Raw genomic sequence first — 19,034 nt, forward strand, 5'->3', positions numbered from 1 at the left:
TTTACTTACAGCGAATTTATTCCGCTTCGTTTTAAACAGTCTCTGCATTTATACTATTCGATGAAGCACAGAACGGTTTAGTTGAGGCAAGAATTGTTGTTAATTAGTCTACCTATTCGTGGTATACCTGCCTGGAAAGTATAGCGTGGTCGTAAAGTCTACCGGTAACTGAAATTTACAAGCTTCGATACGTGTACATAATTTGTGCCATTTTTGAGATCGTAAAGATTTTAGGACTTCAAGTTTGCTGATGTAAAAGCATTTGCGGGGAAATTTAATTTACCAAGGTGCAAGTAAAAAGTTTTAAAATAGTTGCAAGTAAATTAACGTGCAATTTTTCTTTACGAAGTGACGAAAGTACAATGATCGATAATTTTTTATTGAAAGTTTCGTGATCCTTAACTTTGCTAGCCAGTATATGTTTCGTTTAATAGTACCTTTCATTTTCACTGTAAGAAGACTAAAAAGGAAGCACCCAACAGATCTCACAAAGGACATAACCAAAGATACAAACACTCACCACACTAAAGAAATAAATCAATCAAATTCGAAGATGGTATCCCACTGAGGGTAGCCATCCACATGCTATATTGCCATATCACTAAGCTATAATATTTTACCAAATGTCCTACTGGACAAATTGTAAAATGTAAATAAATAAATAATAAAAAAAGCACATTTCACTGTATATGACACACATTGGCAGAATGTCAGATTCCAGAATGTAATATAACTATTTTTTAATGACAGATGATACAGGTAATTAAAATCAACGAAACTTGTCTACGTATTTTTAAATACTTGTTTTTTTTTTTGCCTTTTATTTTTGCGTCTTACACGTTACATTTGGTGTTTTATAATATAAAAGTATAACTAAAAGTAATAGTAAAAAGTAAAAGTAAAAAAGTATAACTAAAAAGTAAAAGGTAGAGTTAGTCATCGACATTAATTTTCCTTTCTCGGTAGACGAAACAAATATAATAGTTTTTAATTTCTTCTATTATAAAATTATTCCATTGATTCGAACAATCTGTGCAAATTACAATTTGTTCGCATACTTTTATTACAAATGACTCGGTTAAAAAAAAGAGCTGTTGTTTGAAGAAATTACCAACAACGAGAGAAGAAATACTATTTTTACTTGCTTCGCAATACCAAATAGAAGGAAAAGCTAAATAGTAAGAAATAAAAAGGTCAACCTTTGAACAATTGCCATTCTACGTTTCCGTCGGTATAATCAACAGAACGGTACAATTACTATCCATAAACACGCACGATTATGTAAAAGCTAAGTTATTGCTTGTACTTCCGGATCTAGATCTAGGTACGACCGTGTCGGAAAATCGAATTGTTACTTCAGTTACCGCCATGTTTCCGGTGAGGAACTGAGCTAAATTTTCAACGCCTGGACGTGGTTGACGATCGAATGGATATCCCATGGCACGTGCATCAGGATACTTCTTGTCTCTCAATCCACAGTAACTCACAGCTTCCTTGCAACTACTTGGCTCATCTTGTACAACCTGCGTGATTATAGCAACACAAACGATTATAGTTACGATTAATTTTGATTTCGTTATTTATAATTCTAATGCCGCAGTCTGTTTGCACGACAAATTATTAAACTGTGAATTCTTCTGCAAACTTATATCTCTGTAGATACGCACTCAAGAAGAACAAAGGATAGAATGGAACATAGAACTATGCAACTACGAGGCGCTTGAAAATTTCAATAGAATTTTACGAATCGCGATTAGATTGTAGATTTCTACGCGTCTCTATGGAATTTGAAGGTGGGAAAATGCACGGAATGCGCGTAATGTGCGCATCTATGTAAAATATCGAAAGTACCATACTCGTAATAATATCTAACGGGGGAAACAATTTTCTATTTACTTAGGCGTTTCATCTTTTCAATTATCTTTATAAAATAACGACAAGCGGCACTCACAGCGTCATCCTTATAATCGGACACCATGACGAACAGTTCCATGGGGAAACCTTCTTTGCTGCCTTTTGGTACAAGCATGTGATGCGGCCATCCGCATCCGCAGAAATTAAACTGCTGCAAAGTACTACCTCCTCCTGGCCTTTCACTCAAATTGCGGAAAGTTCGTTCGAATGGTATGGTCACAGCTGATTCTGTTGACTTGCGTTCAATTACATTCTGTCCAGGACGAACTGCGATCAAATGTACGAAGAAATGTTATTGTAACATTTCAACGATAGATTGGAAAATTACGTTATGCGTAGATTGAGCTAACGAACCGTATCTCGATTATAAGATTAGAACAAATTGGAATAAAGATTAGCAGAATATTTTCAAAAACCTGTATCTGATATCGAGGAAACTGAGGGAAAATTTGAAGGAATTTAACGAGTAGTATATTCGATTGGAAGCAGATGAAATGAGAATAAAAGTAAAGTTAACGATATACAGCAACGTACGTATAGTAGTGAATTTGTCCATTTCGATCATGAAATTCTTCTGCTGCCTGAAGGTGAATGGTAGACCACGCTCATCCTCCTTTGGGCCTATGAAGATGCGAACAGTGCCGTTTAGTATTCCGTTGTTGCGATTATTAACAACAATCTTGTACGTGAAGTCAGCGTGATTCAAGTGAGTGAATCTAGCGAGCACGGCGCCACGCGGAGTGAAATCGAGTCCACGCGACAAATCTACATCGCTCTTGGTCCAAAATGTGTTGAGAACATTCTGTTGTCGATCAGTCATCACTTTGATATCCGCTATTTCCACACCTGGGAAGTCCAACTGTAAAGAACGAAAAATATATTGGATGTATCAAGGCGAACATAAGTTGGCCTTCTTTCGAACAAAAAGAAGCAGTAAGTCATGGTTTTTAATTATACGATGAATACGAGTATTATTTCATACCTGTTGCACGGTATATTGAGGCAATGTGTTTTTATGTTCCTGGAAAACATCGTCGACGAAGGCGTGCCATCTGTAGAACACGGGGTCCCTCATAGCGGTAGCCGAATCACCCATAACGCCGAAAGTCTCCTAAGAAGAGAAGAGAAAAGAAAATAGCAATGCAAATCTGCAATCTCGACGCGTTTACTCTCTCAAGGAACGAAGAAAAAAGAAATGAAAATGAACCACGGAAGATTGTCTATATGATACGCATAATACAAAAATTATTGCGCTTCATCTTATTCCTGCGTTAAATTTTCTGCTGACCGTGAAACACTCGCATCGATTCCTTCTGTATAGGAGCTAGCTCGCATAATTTTGATCAACGCCATAAAAATATTGCAAATATTATGAAACTCGAGCTATGATTTTATTTAACGAGTCGCTAATAACCAATTATAATCGTTGAGAAAGGAATTATTGGCCTAAACGTGCTTACCAAATACCGATGATCGGGATCATGGATGTAAGAAATGGCGACATGACCAAAGTTATGAAGATCGCCGTAAAGGTTCTGGTTTGGAGACAGAACGCTAGCCTCCATGATGTTTCCAAGCACGTTGATCCCATCTTTCTCGGTCAATGGAATTCTTTCGCCCCTCGCATTAATTACAGATCCCGTGTGAATCGCTTCGTAGATACGATCACGCCATCTTTCCAGATCCTGGATGTCGAAGTCTAGTTCATCAACCTGTCGATTGATGTCACGAAGTATAGCACCGCTGTGCCGAGCTGGCCACGTTCGGCTTGCAACCAAAGAATCTAATTTCGGGAAATAAGCTTCCGGAATCGGTTCGCGCCAATTAAGCAGTCGCTTCACTCGTCCAAGCCTATTGCACAGGCGTTCGCAATTGTATCTGAAAAAATGTTACGTTTATTATCTATCAATGACGAATTTAACTCTTCTACGCGCTCTCGGTAATTTCTGGTCTAATTAAATTTTTTTCTGACGTTAAAAAATTCCTTCAGTTTGAACCAAATATGAGGCAAGTTTTATTGGCAAATCGGTGTTACGATTTTGCGTTAGGCTTCTCTTTGAAACGTTGCGAATTGTTGTTCGCTGAGATAAGAGCAAGATTGACGCACGAAATTTGGGGGACCATAGCAACTTTGCTGGTGCAGTGGCTCATGGAGATGACGAGAAATTCGGAAAATCTGGGTAATGTGCTTTTAATATTTCATTGCACACAGATATAAAAATATACAGGGTGGTTGGTAACTGGTGGTACAAGCGGAAAGGGGTGATTCTACGCGAAAAAAGAAGTCGAAAATATAAAATAAAAATTTGTCGTTCGAGGCTTTGTTTTCGAGAAAATCGACTTTGAATTTTCGCTCGGTACGCGTGCGGTACGTTATATAACGGATCTCACTGTAGATAGTTGTCTCGATGGAAAAATTTAAAAAAAAGAGAAGAAAAGAAAATTAAAAAAAAAATTTATACTATATTTTCGACTTCTTTTTTCGCGTAGAATCACCCCCTTTCCGCTTGTACCACCAGTTACCAACCACCCTGTATATGTATTATAATATACAAAAGCAAATAGAAACGAAAGAGAACGAAAGACGATGCGATGAAACGCGATGTTCTTTTTTACTAACGTTGTTTGCAGTAATTTAGTGAAAACAAAATAGAGCGTGGACAAAAATGATTCAATGTAACCGCGTAAAATGCGAAAATACACTCGTGCATGGAAAATTAATCAGTTTAAATTAAATTCAATATCGTGGTTCGTATTGGGTGGTGTCATTATTGACAAAATCCGCGATCACTTAGTTGCCAACCCAATACGTACAGTAAGTACATGTTCTCATTGGAAATGTCTTTATCTGAAGTAACAATGTTCGCAGCTTCGATACACTAAGTTTTTACCTTGCCAACGATAAATCATTTTATGAGAATGCATCAAAATACAATCGCATCGGTTACATCATTACAATTGTTAGATATAATTGGAGGATGTAACGCTACGTCAGTATGAACGGAAGTGTTATAGGCTGTAATTACGAATAAGAACATTGAATTAACAATAAAAAGTAGCTACTTTTAGATTTTTTAAATGCGAGAAATAAAACACCCTATCCTTTGTAATTCTTTTGTAAAGAGCTAACATTCCTTGTTGATCTTTCGCGTTACACGTAGGTGCACACGTAACTTCTAAATTGTATAATCTCGTTAGAAGGCAACATTTTAAACGACACGGTCAAAATTAACGAGAAACTTGAAAAGAGGACAAAATTGCGATGATCTTTCAATATAGGAACGGTAGTAGCAAAATCAAACATTAAATGATCCCTTTGTCTAGACATAACACTGATACTACTATTTGTAAACTCGTAGCCTAGAAATGAAAAAATACATTTAGGTTTTTATTTAGTGTATATTTCTAAATACACTTATGTGAGATTTAATAAACCTCGATTGAGACTTGACAGGTTTTATGTAAAGAAAAAAGAATGCATTTACCTTGCCATGATTTGTTCGTGCATGTAGTAAAACAGTTCTCCGCGTCGATCCTTGTTGACAATGCGCATATCACCTTCAAACGGGTATACCAAGTGCCAGTGCCAATGATGAAGATTGATTCCAATATCTTCTCTCCAATAAGCTACGCGATGTTCATCATCCAGATCCGATGCTGTGTAATCTCTTGGAATTTCGATTGGAACCTACACGTGAGAAAAACACTTAGTTAGAGTAATAAAATAAACATGTAAATAATATTGGATTTATTTACTGTTACGGAAACTGTCAGAAAAGTCAGGAAAGTGTGAAAAATGAGGACGATGGTCGTATGATTTTACTTTGACGTCCAAACAGTTATTTGCAATTGCTCGTTAAAATCACGTCAGTTATCGAATGTAATCATTTGACGAATCTGCAAATGACAAAATGCTTTCACGTACCCTGGCACCTTCGGGCACCAGATTAGCTTCCTCTTTGGCCCTGCTAAATATCGAACTGTCCATGTACTTGTCCGGAAATACTTCGGTCAATGGAGGTACTGGGAGATCCTTCGTGTCAGGACGATGAAGTATCGCCACTGATAACGCGTAAATGAACATGTTTGGATTTACACGATCTCGACAATAAACCGCAACCGACAGAAAGTCGTCGTACGTCCGCATACCTGCGACATAAGATGTAAAACTAGAAACAAATATCGACGATATTAGGAACTAATTTTCATTAGCTAACATTTTCTCTGATAATGAATTTCGAACGTAAATTTCGAATTGTAAATTTTGAATGGGAATTTTGCAGTTTAATTAACGATCGAAATTAAACGAGTGTCAATTGTATTGGATGAACTACGTTTCTTTATAATATTTTCCTTTTTTTTTTGGGCTGTACACACCGATTTACGAATTTGTCGCGGATAGTTGTCATCTTTCCAAAAGTTATAATTGCATTTTAGCGAATAAACAGTTTCGCAATGGATAGATCGCACTTTAAATTTCGTTATAGTGAAGAACTATTAGTATAATTAACGAAATACACGACTCTTGAATTTTATTTGAAAAATTATACGCAAGAAAATAAGAAACTATAGAAATGAAGAAACAGTGACATACCCATGAAAATGTCAATTAACCGGGTAGCTATTCTTCGATGCGCTGGAATAAACAGCGAAAATGGCTGGTGACGTCCAAGTTGCATCGGGATAGTAAGATCGGGAAGTGTAATCTGCTTCACTTGAAGTTTCGAATCTGTATCCTCGCCGAACCGATTGAACACTTGGGTAGCGACAGGACGATACCTGTCCGGCTGTGTAGATGATTGGAAACGTATAAAATCGTGAAAAGAAGAGTAAATTCTACGAGTTATTTATAATTTAAGCTATCTGAGGCAATATTTTTCGAAATGTACGTATCAAGGAAAGATAATGGGAATCGTCATTCAAATCTAATTTTTTCGTTATAAGAATAGAAATGTAACCATTGGTGGATTTTGATGGTATTTTACCACGTTTTTCTAGTCTATAAAATTCATATGTATGATCATTGTGACATCGTTGTCACGAGATTTATTTAAGACACAGGAACAAACTAATAATCGGATATTTGCCAATCACGCGAATAAGATATTATCATTTATTGTTTAAATAATTTAAAAATAACGGATAATCCGATAAAAAGTAGTACTTACCAAATAAGCGGCTGGAATATCAAAGGCGACTTTATCTTCGCCTTTAGGTACGTAAACTGGTTCGGCAGGTCGGTCAAATAGATACAAAATACCGGATTTATCAGTCGACATTTTGATTGGTAATTTTAGGATTGAATAATGGTGAGAAAAACGAAAGAAACGCAACTAATGGCAATTTTACGCGCCGCGCGTTAATCAATATACGTTTTCTATGAATTTGTCGTGTGACAAGTATTTAACGAAATGGTGAAACTCGTGGAAAACTTCGATTATTATGGACGATCGAATAGGGAAAAAGTAGAAGGAAAATGTCACGACTCGAACGACTAACGCCTCTGTGCTAGAAACTGTTGATGATTGCAATCACTCGCAGCTTTATATAGAAGCTCGAGAGGATACGATGGTTTCGTTAAAAACCGCAAGATTTCCCACACAGATCTGTACTGTCCAGTGATAGATATTAATACGCTGTTACTCTTGACCATAGAAATCCCGTTTTTCCTGTTTTTGAAGGAAATGGACTGCGATTAGTCTTAGACGTTTACAACTAGATTACAAATATTTCTTTTATATTTCGTTGCAATCATATTTCAAATATATATTATACGAACACGATAACAAATTAATATAGTATCGTAGATGTAAATAGCAACGATACGACGAGTTTGATTTGAGTCTTGTTGAAGCAAAAATGATAGATAGTTGCGATGACAGTTTGTTACGAAATTTATTTCATCGAATAAAAAACACTTTCAATGTTGCGAGAAAGACTTTCATCGAATGTTGAACTATAATTTAATATTCTCAGACCTGTGGAATTCCTTAACGATAAAAGGACACAATTGGATCGAAATGAATGGAAAAGCGCGATAGGATTATATAAATATGTATTTCCGATATTTTTTATTTACAAGATGATTTTGTTTTATTTTATTGCTCCTATCATTTCATGTAGGAAGACCATTTTTTATGGACATTTTATTGTTACATAATAACATAGTAGATACTAATATAGTTATTACCTAAGAGTAGGAATATTTAACATGTGATATATTAATTATATTAAAGCCAAGTACCAAAAAGATTTATCACAATTGTACGTTAAAATTGCTGTTTACAGGTGCACATCAGCCTTGAAACATGTTCTTGCGAAATAGTAATTAGTCGTTACTCGTAATTGAAAGACAAGAGTATCTAATAGCAGATAATTAACGAATATGATATTAAAAGACCTATCTATAAATGGAAACATAAATATATTACCTATTTCTTAAATACGATGATATTATTATAACGGTAATTATTTTTTGATAAGTCCGCGTACTTCGTAAACATTTCTACCATGAACTTTTTTAAACATTAAAAAAATCATTATAATTATATGTTATTTATCACAATGTGCATACGTATGTGTTTTAAACACGTTATACCTCTCAGATCGAAAAAAAGGTACAAAATAAAAATTGGAAATTTTTTATCGTTCACGAATTAGTAAAAATAGTAATGCTTACAAATATTTGTAGATTATGTTTTAAAAAATATGACATTTTTTCTTAAGATAGAATACTTTCTCCTCGTATAAACGTTATCGCGTTTCACTTTAAAGAGTATGGAATTAATTATTTTCCTTATTTAGGATACAATTTTTCTAATGTCATTGTAAATGTTTCTTGTAAAAGATAGTCTTGAATAATAGGAAAATTAATTTATCCGTCTATAAATGATTATCTTGTGCATTTGCAAATTATATTCTAAACAATGAGATCGACTATTCGTTAAGATACAATGTTTCGCGTCCATAAATACGATAAAAACAGAAGTAAATACATTTTTAATATATTAATATCAGAAATAAATTATACAAACTAACATTAATTTATCGGTGTAATAAAAGATTCGTGACATACTGGTAAACAATGTAACAGTACAGATAATGCAGTAAAGATGAATAGGAAGTAAGTAAGATTCAACATAGAATAATTAATATCTTCACTCGGTAAAAAGCTAAATTACTTTGTTAAACTACCTTATAACATTGATAACACAAGAAATATCTTAGTCTCTAAATAAATTCTTAAACGCATTAAATAGTTACAAAATATATGCATATCTCTTGTAAATTTTCATTTTAGCTCTGCTTGGAGTATGTTGTTCATACTCACTATAGTTTTGTATATGTATAACTGTATCACTCATAATCTCAAAACATCGAAAGTAATGAAATTCGTATAAAATTGATCGGTTGGAATAAAATAACGTAAAATTGTTTACGATTTTCGATCAACTTTTTAATTATTAACGCCAACCGCAAACTGAAATAAAGCCAAGTCATTTCCCGGTTTTCCAACAATCTAAACAGCAGATTGTTAATTAAGTAAAACTGTACTAATACTAGTGTAGATATAAACTTAACAAACATCTTTTAAAGCTATATTAATGACGCATCCTGGAACTTTATATTTACATAACTTTAATATAAATTAAGACAACTGTTAACGTATAGTTTTATTAAAACTACCAAGGCCGCCACATAGGGTCAGCTTCGTCAACGCGTTCCACGTCAATTTCTTCGTCATCCTCGACTTTGACTTCCGTTTTAACTCTCTTCGCCATTCGTTCTTCCGTGAAGTCTTTCGCGTGAGAACGGCATCTCGTATTCAATTTTTTCTTATTTTCCAAGGTCACCGTGGTGTCGCATTCAGGTGAAATATTCAAGACGATTTTTTCGTGTATTACTCCACGACACGGCATTGCGTTTTGATTGGAAGACGTTACTTGGACGTTCTCCCTAGCGGAATTTGTAATCAAAGGTGCCAGTATATCAGCAGTGAGATCCAGACTTGCCAAAGTTTGGGTTAACATGCTCGTTTTCAGCTGTCGCAAACATTAAAAGCAACATGATAAATTAGTTTAGAAAACTGCAAGTGCAGCAAAGAGTACAAGTGATTTTCGATTTTTCGTCTACAAAATTGACGAAATTATGAAAGAATGTGGCAAGATATTTTTCTCGTACAAAATATACGAGATCAACGACGAAGAATGAAATGCGATCTATTGGATTGGCAATTAAGTGATTGCTTAGTTGCCAATTCAATACAAACGAACGAGATGTATTTTTAAAATATAATTGAAAATAATTTCAACTTTAGAAAATTAAATTGATAACACATTTTTTTATGTTCCTGTTGATACGGTTGAACGGAACTGTATATGCGTCTGTGATACTTAGATGGTGTAAGATTCTCGACATCGGAAAAGTAGAATATATCGACGAAATTTGACGCGAAAAAGAAACGAAATAAACGTGTTACAGCTGACACGATTTTTCGGAATAATCTTAATCACAGGGAAATTACATAGAGTGACAAGTTACAAAGCTGGCCAATCGTGCAATTTCATCTGACCGGCAGGCAAAGTAACACGCACACGTGGAAAAAAAAACTGAAACAGGACACGCGATGGTGTCAATCTCGGTGAGAAGAACGATGAATTATCCGGTGATGTTCACGGGTCTGGCCACTTTCGCCTTATTGTCTTCCGATCATCGATGATGAGATAATTACCGTCGAATTCGTTTGCCGGCTCTTTTGAAGGCCAGCTGCGAGGTGTCTCGCTAACCTTTCCGCGCCTTCACCTGGAACCGCAGAGAGAAATCTGTACGCCTCAGCTGCGCAATGCCCGAAACCGGACAGCCATCGACTTTCGGCCGATGCCTCTTCGTTCTTCGTAATCGTGCCCGACAATCCAGAAGATCGCGAGCCCTGTAGCCTTTGTAAATGGCGCACCGTCAGCTCCAGAATGTCCGCTTTCTCCAACTTGCTGATGTCCTCCCCCTCCGTCTGCAATCAATAAATCCTTTCAGGTTCCGTTTGAGCCGTATACCGGCCGAGCTAAGCTCATGAACGTTCTTTTGATTATGAAGAAATACGATACAGTGGATACAGTCCACTTAGTGGGACGAAATTTTAATTAGCGTTTGGTTAAATGAACTTTAAGATCGTCTTTGGAGGTAATTCGCCGATTAACGATATTAATAAATTGACAAGTTAAGAATTCACATATAATAGGATAATATAGGTGTAATATCCTTCTCGTTTCGATATTCTACAATTTCATTCGACTGGATAAAAATCAAGGGAATGTCGCAACACGGTAGGGTCGTCCAGTTGAATTGCGAATTGTGTTTTTCGGCTCGCCTTTCGCTATAATTTACCGATTAATTTTAATTTTTGGCGTTAATGTTTGGTAAATTGACAAGTTAAGAGTTCACATATAATAGGATAATATAGGAGTAATATCCTTCTCGTTTCGATATTCTACAATTTCATTCGACTGGATAAAAATCAAGGGAATGTCGCAACACGAATATTGAATATTATAGAATCGTCCAGTTGAATCGCGAATTGTGTTTTTCTGCTCGCCTTTCGCTATAATTTACCGATTAATTTTAATTTTTGGCGTTAATTTTTGGTAAATTGACAAGTTAAGAGTTCACATATAATAGGATAATATAGGTGTAATATCCTTCTCGTTTCGATATTCTACAATTTCATTCGGCCGGATAAAAATCAAGGGAATGTCGCAACACGAATATCGAATATTGTAGGATCGTCCAGTTGAATCGCGAATTGTGTTTTTCGGCTCGCCTTTCGCTATAATTTACCGATCAATGACGTTAATTTTTGGCAAATTGACAAGTTAAGAGTCGATAAGTTAATACTTTTTATTTTACCGCTGTGCAAATTTATTCGACTTTTGCCAAGTTGGGTAATATAGAAGTAGGTGCAATACAGTGAAACTGCGTTTATTGGAACGAAATTTTAATTGACATCCGATTAAACAAACTTCACGATCGTTTTCGGTAATAATTTATCAATTAATATTATAATATACGATATTCAATTGACCAGTCTGCAGAATTTCATCTGGCTTTCTCTGCGCAATTACGAAACTGATTAAATTAAAGAAACGATCAGTTTCACAGTATCCGAAATAGAAATCGTTTCGAGTATATTCAATGAAACAGTTGATGCTCGGAATAAATCTCGATCGGAGCAATAAACATTTGAAAGTTAGTACGAGATTTCAGGTATCCGTAAGATATAATTATGCAGGTAGCAGGAAGAATTTTGCTCGAAATTTATTAGCGATATGTGAAGTGAATTAACAAGGCAGAGGAAACGGTACCGTGAACACGGTGAATGAAAATCGAAGCAGCAATTTTTGCTTTCTCATTTATTATCCGATATACCTGTTCTTTCCATGATGAATCTTCCATTTGGCGTTCCAACCATCATCATCCATCATCGTCCAAAGAAGATTACCAAAAGTGCTGATATTATTACAGAGAAGATCCTTAAACGTTCCGATTGTGGGACCACGTTGATTTCGAAGAACGAACGCTTTATATCAACAGTATCTCGTGGAAGCTAAACGAAGCGATTATCTTCCAAGAGATTTAACGACAACGTTTACGATCGACAAGAAAGTTCCTACGAGGTAGATTTTAAATCGTCGAATAACCTTCTCACCGATGAATAATTTTCCATAGGGAAAGATAAAAACGGGACAGAGTTTTATTCGAAGAGTAAACAAAAACGTAGCGGGAAAAGAAATTGTTCGTTCGATTCAATTATACGCGATAATTTGACCAAATGCTTGTTTCTCTTCCTTCCACTGTCATTCGATACGCATCGGGAACTTGAAAGAATTTTCATTCAACTCTACCCCGCTTTGTTTAGTGGTATTTTCTAAATTATTCTAGTTCCACAGCCTTTTCCCAGACTTTTGCCGCTCCAAAGAGTCTTTGATAGACTAGCGAAGATATAATCGATTATCAGAAACGGCCAGCTATCTCACGATCGAATGTAAAAAGCCACGTGTATTTGTTTAACGCGATCATTCCGACAGAAGAACCGAGACGAATTTGAATTTCAATGGCGTAACGTAGGCGTCTGAGCGTGGAGAGTTCACGCTTTGTGATTCGAACGTGGAACGATGAAGGAATCTGATTGCCCTGATTGCGATATCATCTTTGAATAATATCAAGTACGACAAACCGATAAGCTTCTGAACTTTCGTGTCAGCGATGCAGATGAAATTGTAACCGGCTCGTGTTAATCGACAAATAAACTTTGGAAATACGTTTGGAATAAATCAGATCTTGGTGATCGTATGTTTAAGAAAGAGCTCTAAATACGCGAAGAGGTTCTGTGAAGTGAATTTACTCGGAAAGTAAGAGGAAAACTGTGAGAAATTCTTTTTGAAAATGCTGCCATTATATATACGTATACGGCGAATTAAGCGATTTCTTCTGGAGCTAAATGATTAATATTAAGATTAGAAAATCACAAAGGCTTGCGAAGCAGAAGTATGCGATTGTTTTATAAAAAGAAGTTTCGCAAAAAATCCCCTTCTTTAAAGAATATCGTATAATGGTAAAGATGGGAACCCGTGTGAAAGTTACTGGATGCTTGTACAGATGGCGGAAGACTACGACAGAAGCTACACTGCCGCTGCATTTGAAATTATTTACCCTAGGTAGACAATCTTAATTCATTCGACAAATTTCCATATTTATATTTCTATAATTTACGAGCGTCTTCTTTCACGTTCAACTTCCATATTTCTTTACACGAATTTCGTTACTATATCGTTTCGATTTATTTTTCTTTTCTTTTTCCCTCGAAGCTTGATATTCCTCCTCTATGCCACGGTTTATTTAATTCTATCTATTTATTTAATTCTTCTTCTGTTTCCAATGGTTTCAAATTATCAGCCTTACGGCCGTACATAATCTTCGCTGAACGAAACGCCACTACTCTTGAACGTTCACATCGCTTCGTTATAAAAGGACCATGATAGCCTTGCAATTAACTATTTTTCAACTAAAATGAAAAATGCTAAAATTAATTGGACGAAAGTTTTATAAGGTACTCGTGAATTGAAAAAGTAACTGTCCCGCATAGAAACTGCGTGGATGTATCCCCAGCGTATAATTAGCTATCATTAAATCGCTAAACCTTGGCGTGATCTCGATATTTGCTATTCCATGGGCGATTCTGTCGGAACCGGCGTAAAATGCCGAGTAATTTTCATCCGCGATAAAAATGTAATCAACTTGGCAAATGTAGAGGAACGTTGCGTTTTCGTACGATTCCGATAACAGCTTGATACGTTTACAAAATTGCAATCTGTAGGTTTGCGCGGGTTTTTAAGCAAACTTGTTGCACCGGTATTACCACTTCGTAAAATGACGTTTTATTTTTCTATAAATTTACCAGAGCAGTTCTAACGTCGCGTCGATTCCACACGAAAATCGGATAAACCGAAGCGAAGAGGACACTCGGTGTATCTTAGACGAAATTGTCGTGCGCCAACTGTCATAAGAACGTAAAATTTGTAGCTGTTCATTTCAGAGAGACGGATCGTCGGCATCTGAAAAGCAAATTTTTCAGGAAATCGATTTGAAGTGGAGAGAAGAAAGAGAAATATAGCGGAAAAAATTCTTTTCTTCCGTTTGTAAGACTTTGTAATGAAATATTGTTCTCGTATATATCATTTACTATTAGAGGAGGATTAGAGCAATTTTTAAATCGCAACATTCTCCTTCGCGCGTGTGCGTAACACGACGATGAAAGGTAAATTTCTCCAGAACGTTTGAAAGTAGAGCTTGAAATAGCGAACTATTGGAAATTCGACCACTTTGCGACGAAATGAACTTCTCTTCTTCTGTAATTTATATAATAATTTTCACCTATCGAGAATCTAATAAAATATCGTTTATCGTTTATAATTAAGATACTTTCTTCGCATCCTTCTTATCGATGGGAAACAAATTCTTACTTAGCTCTCGTTTATTCGTTTACTCGTCAAAATACGAATTCGCAGAAAACTCCACGCTCTACATACGACAGATTTCCTCTGACCATCTTAAAAAGGGGACAACAAACTGAAGAATCTCTATTGAATTCAGCAATTTCACGGCAATATATAGAGACAAAGAGAGAGAGAGAGAGAGAGAGAGAGAGAGAGAAAGAGAGCATCACTCTATGACTATTCATAGGAAAGAAAAAAAAAAAGGTGATTAATCATTTCACACGGCGCTTATCTAGGAAACAGGTTAATACAATGGCATCTCTCCATCTTCATCGACGATAGTCAGCTCTGCGAGTTCCGCTATCTGCTAGAAGACATCGCAATTACGCCACGTATTAAATGTAATGAACACAGTCGAAGCGTTAACTACTGGTTTCATAATTACGGGTAAGTCGCGTGTTTACTTGACACCGCGAGGCGAACGAGCGAGCGAGCAGTTCCCACGGTCTAGGAATATTTAAGCACCAAATCGATTGCACGCGTAGTTGCGGCTTGAGAATGCATTTCCTGCTGCGAGCGACTCGTGAAATTACAGAGGGGAAACGTGGTATCGCGAGCACGGCCAGTAAGTCGAGCAAGAAACCGTGGCTTCCTTCCAAAGGTTTCTCCCGCTACGATGATGAGGAAAAAAGCATAGCACGTGCTCGTTGGACCAATGTACTGCGTCCAGAGCCGATCAAATGCCTGTCCAATGGTTTTACTGATATTTACATCACACTTCTGCCATTGCTTCTGGAAATCACCAGGCTTTTTCGCGATATCGTGCAATGTTCGCGTAAACGACGTTCATAGGTTGTAAGTTATTTTAGAAGGAAGATTTTTAGCCAAAGTAAGAAGTCAATGGAATTCATAGACTTTTTGCAAAATCGTAGAAACTTGTTGATTGCAATCGCGTACGAGTTTACGTGAGTTTCTCCTGAAGATAATATCTTTTTTTTTTTTTTTTTTTTTTTGAGAAAACTCGAATCATGCTGTTGATGAAATTTTATAGATTATCATTCAGTAAGTACTTATGATAGGTTTTCTTACGCGATATCGACGATTTGATAGTAAAACAGATGAAATTTTGCTAGTTACAAATTATACGATCATTTGTTAATGGAGGTTTTGTTATCGTTGTGTGATGTGTTGTTAAAAAGAGTTCGGATAAGAGAAATACCAGTCTTTAAAGTTCCAGCATTTTGTGAAAAATGGGAGAGTTCTTCTTAGAAGCTGTGGCAGAATTGTTTATAACGAAACAGTTTTTCAATTGACTATTTCTATGTAAATTTCATTCGTAAATACGGTAATAAAATAAAAGTAAATATAAGAAAATCATAGATACGTACCTCTAAAGTATCTATCATAAGGTTTTTCAACTCATCGAGGCATTTGTTTATTCGTGCACGTCGTTTTCTTTCCAACAGAGGTTTCGTTATCTGATTTAAATAAAAGAACAATATTAATTAAACTTTAACAGCGACGAAAGTTTAGATAGTCATTTTTAAAGCATTTTTGAGGCAAGCGTGTGAAAGGCACTATAATATAACATCAAATAAATTATTAAACTTCTTTTACGAATAAAATCTCTAATTGTTCTACGAAGTAGAAGACGTAGAAAGCTTGGTCGTGGTATTAGAGCGGCGTAAAACAAAAATTGTTCTCGCCCTTCCATTTTTATTTATCTTACTCACTTTTTTGTATCGATAGGTCTTGGAAACCGGATGAGGGCATTCGTATGACATCATTGCACGAGCTGCTCTATCTCTTCAGACTTGACAAACACAAGTACTTCGCACCTGATTGGCAAAGAAATTTATGTATCTTGAAATATAAATATTTAATGAACGCGTAGCAAATAATGAAAGTCCAAGAAACAAACATAATCTTGGCGATACTTATACTTTTCAACTTTCCTTAAATGCCAAGTTCTAGATATCTTATTTTTCCAATTAATAAAAACTTGAACGTTTTCAGGGCAAAATTAATATTGCCTTTTATCGAAATAGAGATAACAATTACAACAATTTTGTCGTCGCAACACGTTGATTATAAATAACAGATTTATAATACTAATATCGATAAATATTTTCTAATAAAATTGACAATTTGTAACGGACACCTTGTCACGTAATTGGTCGCTTTAATGATCGAAAGTTGCCACTCTGTCTCACAGTAACTATCCTTATTTTCAAGTTCAAACATAGCAATCAAAATTCTCTAAATCCTATTTAAAAAAAGAAGAAAAAGAGAAACAGAATAAAAGCAAACATGAGAAAATGACAAAATATTTCAGTACACATAATAATCACTCGGAGCGAATAATATTGACACTTTCCTTCTTATCTTCGACAAGACAACTGGCTTACCTTTTATTTACAATACACTTGCAATATCACAAATCCAGCGAAGCAAGAAACGTCATCGACAACAGCGGTACACGCCCAAGTCTAATTAAACTGTTTGAACCATCGAAGCCTTGTCGATATTTTGCACTCACGTGAACGTCAGAAACGCGACACTGAATCGTGATAAATAGAGAGTGAAATTCACTGACACTAGAAGCGAACGCACCGCGTGCAGTCTCTAGAGAAACTGACTCTCCTCTGCCATTCAAGCAGCCGCTACCCTCACCAACTTGGAACCCTCTGCAGAAGCTACTTCTCAGCCAGAAGGTCGCTCTAAATGCTTTGATTGTGTTGCACCTACACCTTGAAGCACGATGGGCGTCCCGACGCTCTTGGAACTTGTTTGGATCTCGATTCGATCATCGCCGTGGATGTTGCGCGCTTTTAACCAAGCATTGCGCAGAAGAAAGAGATTGTAGATCAGTTAGGGTTATTTCGATCCGTGAACCAATTAGGAAAATTGTCATTACGTGTGTAGCGGCACATGAGTCAACTAAAGATTCGAATCGGGAGAGACCTTCATTGTTGTGCCTTGGAATACCAACGTTGTTTCGGTTTGTTTGGTTCGAAGGTAAACAAACTCCGGGCGAAACATTATCGTCGTTGTTTGTAATCTTCGACTGGACTTAAATTTGAGCTTTTTGTAATACCACCGATCGATACAAATAAACAAACATACTGTCTAGGACAATGATTACAGCGAGTCATACAATGGAATAGCGAGCGTATAGTTGAAGAGTGACATTGAGCGAGCGTTTCTGTACTTGTACTTCAAGCGATTTTAATATAAATAACTGACAATTACCAATTCCTCGCTCGTCTGTTTAATAAACAAACGAACACGTATAAGAAATCACCTCATATAGTTGACAGAAGATCGACGAAAGTTTTCTTCGACGAGTCTAATTATTCGCAAGCTCTTGATCTTTTAGGGGAGACACGCGCTTTACTGTGTTTTAAGTAAAATAGTACAGGAGATTATGTTGCAGGAATTACCTTTATCGTATAGCAAAATCTGGGCCGTAGAATACTCGCAGATAAAATAGTTTGCACCTAAGAGGAACATCGAGAAAGGAAATTGTGCTATTTCTAGTATAATTAATAACTAGTTAGGGTAACGAATCTTCATCAACGCTATAATTATAATTATTTCCTTGAGTTGCGAGATCGCGAAGGAAATGAAAATTACAATTTCTTTGGAACGCGCGTCTATTAATAAAGAAATGTTAAATATAGAAAAGGTTAGCTGATGAGGCAGGAAAGTAAGGATGAACTAACGTAATCACTAAAGTGAACGAGATTAACGTTGCATCGGCTGTAAGAGAAAAGTAAACTCAATGAGTAGAACAGATTAAATTATCGATATCTAAATGATCAGGATCAAGCGTATAGAGATGGATTTTATTTAACAAGAGAAAGATATCTTAGCCGAAACAACGCCATTAATGTTAATGAACAGCCGAAAGCTGGCATCCCTACATGGGCTAATAAGAAATGTTCAACACATTGTAAGCTGCAGTTAAAGCTACTTAACGTGTCCACAGATCGTTTCGAACACGTCTCGCACACTTCCATTAAATGAAAATGAGACACCTTTTTATATTCTCTGTGTTTGAGAAACTTTATTTTATTTAGCAATTACTGCAAAATAAACTGCTGCCGAATGTAATCAACGTGCTGTGAATCG

General features: G+C 36.0%; 2 protein-coding genes across 3 annotated transcripts in view; both read right to left on the reverse strand.

Moving 5' to 3' along the window:
• Nucleotides 1-788: 788 nt before the first annotated feature.
• On the reverse strand, nt 789-7,428 carry LOC126873449 (phenoloxidase 1). Its single transcript, XM_050634298.1, has 9 exons — nt 7,083-7,428; nt 6,509-6,701; nt 5,840-6,063; nt 5,400-5,602; nt 3,375-3,792; nt 2,897-3,025; nt 2,449-2,773; nt 1,952-2,181; nt 789-1,523 (listed from the first exon to the last, which is right to left on the reverse strand). Exons 1-9 carry the CDS (start codon nt 7,191-7,193, stop codon nt 1,278-1,280), a joined length of 2,079 nt encoding a protein of 692 aa, XP_050490255.1. The 5' UTR covers nt 7,194-7,428; the 3' UTR covers nt 789-1,277.
• Nucleotides 7,429-9,042: 1,614 nt separating this feature from the next.
• LOC126872763 (enhancer of split mgamma protein-like) overlaps nt 9,043-19,034 on the reverse strand; it is a 36,622-nt gene continuing 26,630 nt past the window's right edge. The window contains exons 1-5 of one of the 2 annotated variants that reach the window (XM_050632888.1): nt 17,309-18,155; nt 16,634-16,738; nt 16,289-16,378; nt 10,646-10,921; nt 9,043-9,956 (exon numbers count right to left, since the gene is read on the reverse strand). In XM_050632888.1, coding sequence (XP_050488845.1) covers nt 9,597-9,956; nt 10,646-10,921; nt 16,289-16,378; nt 16,634-16,687 — 780 coding nt within the window. In that variant the 5' untranslated portion in view covers nt 16,688-16,738; nt 17,309-18,155 and the 3' untranslated portion in view covers nt 9,043-9,596. Of the gene's footprint in view, nt 9,957-10,645; nt 10,922-16,288; nt 16,379-16,633; nt 16,739-17,308; nt 18,156-19,034 lie in introns of those variants that run through there. The other variant, XM_050632889.1, reaches the window with a different exon arrangement.

The sequence above is a fragment of the Bombus huntii genome, chromosome 14 (genome assembly GCF_024542735.1).
Source record: "Bombus huntii isolate Logan2020A chromosome 14, iyBomHunt1.1, whole genome shotgun sequence".
Lineage (NCBI taxonomy): Eukaryota > Metazoa > Arthropoda > Insecta > Hymenoptera > Apidae > Bombus > Bombus huntii.

Bases quoted from the DNA above. Each gene is read 5' to 3' on its own strand.
- LOC126873449 (XM_050634298.1), bottom strand. From the start codon at position 7,193: ATGTCGACTGATAAATCCGGTATTTTGTATCTATTTGACCGACCTGCC. The intron at 2,774-2,896 runs GTATGAAATAAT...CGTTCTTTACAG, and splicing joins CTCAATATACCGTGCAACAG to TTGGACTTCCCAGGTGTGGA. The intron at 2,182-2,448 runs GTACGTTGCTGT...ATTTGATCGCAG, and splicing joins GGACAAATTCACTACTATAC to TTCGTCCTGGACAGAATGTA.